We start from the raw sequence: 7,921 nt of genomic DNA, 5'->3' as shown, positions 1-7,921 counted from the left end.
AACATAATGCCAAACATGCAACTCTTCAGAAGGACACTTCCTTAATAATCTAAATGCATAGATTTAAGTACGAATTACTAATCAATGTGAAGAAATGATGTTCTTTCTATGCCTAAAGACAAGTGCTTCTTTAGAACAGTGCTCATGAAAGTATTATCACAGATGTAAAAGGTAAGTGAAATGTTTTCAAGTGTGACACAACATATATGAACTGCAACATGCATAGCAGCAGATTTTGCTAATGCACCAATGAAAACTCATTACCAACTAAAACAAGTGCCTGGGACAAATGACAACAAACTTTCCTGTCATGTTTAACTTGGATTTGAAGAATGAAGCCGAGATATATAAATGATTTTTTTGACATATATACAGTTGGATTATGTTGTTTTCTTGTAATATTTGATTTTCTGACCATTTTAGACACAATTCAACCCACATGGAACTGTTACAGAAAATTTCTAAAACAATTTAAAGCTTGTGGGTATCAGGGAAGTATTACTGAAGCATGGCACCTGGGCCCCGTTCCACAAAGCCATCTTAGTGCAAAGGTGATTGTAAATACCATACTTTAACTTTGACTTACGATAGTTGTAGCGCTAAGATCGCTTTGTGGAATGGTGCCCTGGTGCCAGGCTTCAGTATGTGGGTATGAGGGAAGTATTACTGAAGCATGGCACCTGGGCCCCGTTCCACAAAGCCATCTTCGTGCTAAGGCGATTGTAAATCCCATACTTTATCACTGGCTTACGATAGTTGTAGCGCTAAGATCGCTTTGTGGAATGGTGCCCTGGGCCCCATTCCTCAAAGTGATCTTAGCGCTACGATGATTGTAAGCCATGTTAAAGTATGGGACTTACGATCACCTTAGTGCTAAGATCGCTTTGAGGAACGGAGCCCTGGTGATCCTTGTTTCCAGTAGGCAGGCATGTTGGAGTAATTAATGCCAAGAGGAACGCACATGGAACCAAGAATCCATGGGGGATGTTTAAACAGGGGATCTGACGACCGTACGTCGACAACGACAGTGACCGTGGTGTTTACGAAGCCTACCCAACACCAGGCTCCAGATAGCAGAGCTACGAAACAAACGAAATCAGGACAGAAGGACAACCAACAACCAATCAGATTATAGCAGTTGACACACCAACATTACAGAATATACTTTCCATTATGCTGTTGCTTTACCTCACACTCGGCAATATTCCAGCCACATCACAGCAGTCTGTATATAACTGAGTCTGGACCAGACAAATCAGTGCTAGATGTTTATGTTTGTACTAGTACAGACTAATTCTGGTTTTATAGTGCTACCCCACTGTGATACCACACTGATTATATTTTTTTCCTTTGTTCCTGGTGTTCTAAATGTATATAAAAAAAACTGGAAGCTGCACCAGACTACTGAGAGCTGCTGGCTTTCAAACAGGGCCTCCACCCATGCCTCCATCTTGGGAAACAAGTAGGCCATTGTGTGTCTGTAACAAGGTATCTGATTGGTTGTTGGTTAAACCAAAGTGAACCAAACTGGCTAGGGTAAAGTTCTAACTGACAGTGGCGTAATGGGGCACCTTCCCTTGGATGTTAATGAAACTGAACCAATGACATAAAACAACCATCATACACTTTAATCAATACAATAACACTACAGTCACACTTGAAAACACTGCACAGTCTTTTGTGTTCTTACAGCTGTACTGTTAAAGCTGAATTTATGATATTGAAACTTGGACAAATCTAAATAATGAACAAACCCTTATGAGACGAAAATTGAATGTTGAAATACTTCTTTGTGGATAAACATGTGAAACTGTCTGATAAAATTAATAGTGTCACAAATTCGCAAATTTACATAAGGACTATTAGTAGTTACAGTATGATATTACTGAAAATAACTGTACTGAATTGTTTAACTACAGTCTGAGTCAAAAATAACTGAACCTGTGATGACTTGAGAATTCAAGACATCGTGAAGGGGTGTGGTCTCGCGAAGCAGGACCGGGTTTGGGAGAAGTATGAGAAGCCATGCCAGCCGCCATATTGACGCCGACTCACCTGGTTTCTCCTCCTTTTATAGTTGTGTGCAATATCAACATATATAGCTCAGTTCAGTACAATCTGACCCAGTCTGTAGTCCACTGGCCACAACTTATGTACACTGCAGTATTTTCACTATATTTTACACACTGTTTAAGATTTACATATTACAACCAATGTTCATACCTTCTTATGCAAAAAAGAGAGTCTTAGTTCTCAGGCACCACCAAATCATAATAAAGTCTGCTGCACGTTTCGTTTTTATTTCCATTTAAAAATAAAATAAAAATAAATCCTAATACTTGAAAACAATGCGATCCAATATAGAATGCAGTTACTTCCCTTTACATGCATACTGCTTTATTGTGCATCACGTGTTTTGGTCATTGCAGCAAAAGGAGTTTGTATGCTTGTTTATGTAGGGAGGCCCTTTCCCAGGTTGTTGGTACACAACTGTTTATTTGGGTACTTACTAATTTCAGCAAGCAAAAAGGAAAAAAACAAAAAAAACACTGCCTGCCCCACTACTTTCAAAAGTCATTGCCTGAGAACCAATTCTTGTATTTTTTTAAGCCTTACATATTGTTGACAATTCATATGACAAGTTGTGTATCATTTTTTCAACTTAATTCAAAACATAACAAATGCTTCACTTCAAAGTTCAGTACCCGAGTTGTTTAAACAAACAAAGAACTCAAAATATGTTACAAACTGTCGTAATTCCATTTCAAAGGTTATGAGAAGAAATTATCAAATCTATTTATAATTCTTCTTTGTCTTTTAAATACCTGAAAGGAGAATAGTATCAGGCTAACTTTTGACAACACAAGTAACACACAGGACTGCTTGTATACTCAGTACAAGGGAGATAACTCTAACTACAATTTCTGACTACAAGAGACAGTTGTTGTTTGTTATGCTAAAGTTGATTTCTGTACGTGAGAAAGCACCTTGATGTTATGATTAGTTTGTAACATAGGAATAAAAACAAACAACATGAATCAAATGAAATGAAAAAGAAAACAGAATTAACAACAAGTGTGATTGAGGAAGTCAATGATATAGAATTTACATGATATGTTAACTATAATGAAGTGAACTAAACAACTAAAACTCCAGTATGACTAAATATATACACATATTAACAAAATATACATCTCTCATTGTGTTTGGCTTTTCTGTTTCCTCGTAACTATGCTAAACTGGACAAATATACAGTTTGCAAAATGAACTTGAAGTGTTAGAAACAGGTGAACAAAGCAGAGCCGGTCTGTAGACCACAGACCTAAAACCTGATATTTTATATAACTATGATGCTAAAGAATTCCAAAAGTTTGGAATTTGTCAATTATTTTGCTTTTTTGCTAAGTTGTCGTGACAACGGCGTCCTTGACATTTGTCCTGGAGTTCGTGATGATGTAGGCGTTCCTGGCTTGCCATTGGCTACTGGAGTGTTGATCTTGCCGAAGGTAGACGTGAGTTTCCCAGGGGTGGATTTCCCTGGTGTGTGAGTGCGAGGGGAAGATGGACTGCTCCGTGGACTGGGCAGAGGTGAGGAAAGTCCATTCTGTAATGGGGAGGACAGGTCGTGGTCAAATCACCAACAGTTAGATTTGTTTGAACAAGTGACATAACAAAACAACAAATGTGGGGTTAATGAGAACATTCTTACTTATTTGAATCTTTGATGCATTCGTCTTCGCTTCTGCAATAAGATATAGATTACTTTTCAACTGAAGTGAATGATAAATAAGGCTCCATAATCATGCAGCCATTCACCCCAGTTTAAACTAACGGGATGATATGTTGGTTGGTTTGTTGGTTGGTTGGTTGGTTGGTTGGTTGGTTGGTTGGTTGTTAAACGCCGCACTCAGCAATATTCCAGCTATATGACGGCGGTCTGTAAATAATCGAGTCTGGACCAGACAATCCAGTGATTGATATCATGAGCATCGATCCACGCAATTGGGATCGATGACATGTATCAACCAAGTCTCGAGTCTGACCACCCGATCCTGTTAGTCGCCTTTTACGACAAGCATAGTCACCTTTTACGGCAAGCATGGGTTGCTGAAGACCTATGCTACCCCAGAATCTTCACGGGTCTATAGCACATGTTAATGACTGCCAGCCAACCCATCAGCTGTATCAAGAAGATATTTTCTTAACCTGTCAGAATGTTAAATAAAGTTTGGGATGACACAAGTAATCCTTCCTTTTCACTATCGGTCTCTACCATTTAACTTGTTGACAAGCATCAGTTATGTGACAGTAGAGATTGTTATTTGAAGTGATTAGTCAGTGTCAGCAAATGATTGAAGCACTGGTAAAATGCAGAGTTCGGTTGTTGACAGTGAGTGCGTGGAATTTATAGTTACTGCCCCTGGTTGTTTACAAACAAGACACACTTCATCATGTGAGAAGTTTTGGAATCGAACAGAAAGGTATCTGTTCGTAATCCACCAGCGGCAGTAACTTGAAATTCCACTCACTCACTGCACTCAACATTTTACTGGTACTTCAATCATTTGTGACCACTGACAATCGCTACAAATGAACTTACAACAATCTGTACTGCGACATAACACAAGGGAAGAAAGAACACATTCCTTCCTCATATAATTTAACTACTCATGCTGAAAAGACTATTCATATAAGAAATTTCAAAGAAGTTCAACAAATGTGTGAAAATAAGGAACAAGTGTAGAAGTTCCTGTCATTGTTCATACCACGTACTACAGCGCGAAGCGCGGTCTCTTCACCTCATTATGGTCTGTGTTTGACTCAATCCTCTTGGAGGCAGCACCAAGCTCCACAGACCGCACACGCTGAGCGAAGTTCAGACTGCATGTGGTCTCGCTGACGTTGCGTTCCACTGGTGCCACCTGGACGATCATCAGTGTCTTGCTGTCACCCCCTGCAACCAACATGTGCTCCGAATGAGGAGGAGTGAGTGAGTGAGTGAGTGAGTATGGTTTTACGCCGCTTTCAGCAATATTCCAGCAATATCATGGCGGGGGACACCAGAAATGGGCCTCACACATTGTACCCATGTCGGGAATCGGACCCGGGTCTTCGGCGTGACGAGCGAACGCTTTAACCACTAGGCCACCCGACCGCCCCCTGAATGAGGAGGAACTCAGACACAAAGGGAGCGGTCCACAAGTTCAAAATAGATGAGAAAATGTATTCTTGATCAAGCGACTAGATTATTGTCATGTCATGGGTATCGGCCCATCTTGAAGGACTAGCCCACCACCTATTTTGGCTGGTTGAGTTAATATGGTCATCTCACAATTTAAATCCCACCCCACAATTTGTAAAAATATAAGTGTGATAAGAGAGCTGTGAGCACTACTACCCAGGAACGAGGACAGCAGGTAAATATCTAAGAAATATTTCATCACAGCAGCTATTGTGACATCTTATAGACAATATTGTTGGCTGTTAGTCCAGTATGGGCTAAAGGGGATGCTTAGTTGCTTAAAACTCCATAAGCGGACATTAAATCTGGTAAGCCATGGAATACAAAAGTGATATCATTTAAAAAAATAATAATACAAGATTTTCTGAATGCTTTGGAGAGACACCATAGTCCTAAGCACCACAAATATGGGCTTTACGCAAGACAAGATGATGAAAGAAATTATAGGTCTTTCATATGGGAACAAAAGAAGGAAATTACAGGAACAAACATGCAAGTCGGGTCGCCCTTTCTAAGAGGCTGATAATGAATTTAGGAATTAGCTACATGTTAAAAAAACCTGATGCTTACAAAGAGACCACACTGCATTTTTACAAAGGCACATATTACAGGTGTGATGGCAGAGTGGCAATATTCACTTGACGGTGGAGTGAAGTACCTCTTTATGGCATCTCATGCAAAATGTTAGGACATGCATGCTCACTTTCTAATGTTGGTCTACATTGTTTTGTTCATGATTTATCTGCAGAGTTCATTACCATTTACAGCTAAAGAACCGACCAGTTAATATTTGGCTGAGAGTAATATGTTTAGATAAAATATTGTTGTTCAGGAAGGGCAAACAATTGTGTTTAAGGAAACATTTTTATTTTGAACATCCAAAATATACTGCAAACAAGGTTATTTTTGTGCGTAAACCTGAAGCAAAATTATTTTTTCCTGGTACTTTTTGAAAAATTTCATTTTGTTAAAATTGTCCCTGCTTCACCCCCAAGATTAAACAGTCAGTCCTTTTTGAGCTCATTAACGTTTTGTAAAGCCGATAACCCAAACAAACAAACAAATGAAAGGAAAAACTGAAAATCAAGTTTTGGCCAGTCTTGACGCAGTATTTTGAATTTGAAATGAACAATGAACAAAAGCATCAGTTAGTCTCTGGTGGTCTCAGTGAACATGCATGTCTTACCTAGCAGGCAGCCCCCAATCTTACCCAGTGAGTCCTGGAGGAGGTACGTCAGCCGCGAGTTGCGATACGGAACATGGTTCTGCTTGCTGCGCAGAGCATGGATGACATCTCCCAGACAGGAGAGAGACTTGTTGATGTTCTGGGCCTCCTTGAGACGTGCTCCGTCTGCTCCTGATTTGCTGACCCGCTCAGACCCGGCCAGGTCAACCAGGTTCAGCTTGCCTGGAGGACAGTCAGGTAAAGTGGAATGGGGTCCAACATTGTCATCAAGATTATTGCACTTACATATCGATGAACACACAGAATGGGATCACAGATATTTTCAAGCAGGTTAGATTTGGTACAGAACTTGGATTGGTGTGTTTAGCTTTAATTCCTCTACTCAGAAATGGAGCTGGCTTAGGATAAAAAAAAAGTCTTGGTTCTCAGGTACCGCCCACATCATCATAAAGTCCTCCGCACGCAATGTTATTATTTCCATTTTCAAACAAAAACAAAAAACCTGAATACTTAAAAAAAATGCAATCCAATACAGCACGGAGTTACTTCCCTTTACATGAGCACTGCTTTACTGCGCATCTCGTGTTATGGTCATGACGGCAATAGTAGTTTGTATGCTTGTTTATGTAGGAAGGACCTTTCCCATGCTGATGGTACAGAACTGTTTATTTGGTTACATACTAGTTTAAATAAGCAACAAAAAAAAACACCCGCCCGCAGTATATTTTCAAAAGTCATTGACTGAGAACCAATTCTTTTATGTTTTTATGCCTAAACTTGAAACACTTGTGATTTTATTGTAGCTTTAAGGCCAGATTGTGCATACATTTGTAATGTAATGGTTGTAGAAAGCCTAGTTATGCAGTAATAATATAAAATTAGAATAAAAGTTTATTTGAAAACATTTGGCTGTCCGTAACATTCATGACTGCACTAGAGACTAGGGGAGGTAACTGAGTTTACCCTCTTTCGCCTACAATCCTGGTCAGTTGTTGATGATGGTCTACGTACCGACAGTTTTAGTGTTGGTTGTCTTGTTGACACCAGTGATGGTGACACACAGCAGTGCGTGAGATCGTGAGGAATGTTCATTCATGTTGGTTGTTGCTGTAGCGCGGTTCCTCTGGCCCATGGCAAACACCTGCATGAGAACAAAGTTAGTTTAAACATTAGCCTGAATTGTTTTAGCACAAGGCTCTGTAAAGAAGGTGGACAATCTCCAATATCTTAATTATAACGGAGTATAAATTTGATTTTTTTTCATTGGCAAATAACAGCATGATGGTAAATTATGATCCATTTCAGTAAATTTATTACCTAAACGTTAAACAAAAAACCCCTTAATTTTCGAGGTCATCATGTCAGGTTCAGAAATATGATTATTCGGGTTAATCTAATGTGTCTTGTTATAATTTTTGCAGGAAACACTTAATGGCTTATAAATATTTACCAATTCTAATTTCAATTGATTTGGTTGAATATTTACGATATAC

General features: G+C 39.3%; 1 protein-coding gene across 1 annotated transcript in view; it reads right to left on the bottom strand.

Annotated features, from left to right (window-relative positions):
- Positions 1 to 2,239: 2,239 nt before the first annotated feature.
- The window catches only part of LOC139454366 (kinesin-like protein KIFC3), an 80,472-nt gene continuing 74,790 nt past the window's right edge, over positions 2,240 to 7,921 (bottom strand). Inside the window, exons 16-19 of the mRNA XM_071236017.1 lie at positions 7,440 to 7,569; positions 6,453 to 6,650; positions 4,800 to 4,954; positions 2,240 to 3,604 (exon numbers count right to left, since the gene is read on the bottom strand). Coding sequence (XP_071092118.1) covers positions 3,386 to 3,604; positions 4,800 to 4,954; positions 6,453 to 6,650; positions 7,440 to 7,569 — 702 coding nt within the window. The 3' untranslated portion in view covers positions 2,240 to 3,385. The remainder of the gene's footprint in view (positions 3,605 to 4,799; positions 4,955 to 6,452; positions 6,651 to 7,439; positions 7,570 to 7,921) is intronic.

The sequence above is a fragment of the Haliotis cracherodii genome, unplaced genomic scaffold (genome assembly GCF_022045235.1).
Source record: "Haliotis cracherodii isolate W230 unplaced genomic scaffold, xgHalCrac1.p SCAF_10, whole genome shotgun sequence".
In the NCBI taxonomy this organism is placed as follows: domain Eukaryota; kingdom Metazoa; phylum Mollusca; class Gastropoda; order Lepetellida; family Haliotidae; genus Haliotis; species Haliotis cracherodii.
Note: the sequence above shows the minus strand (reverse complement) of the source record. Positions and strands in the feature narration are given on the sequence as shown.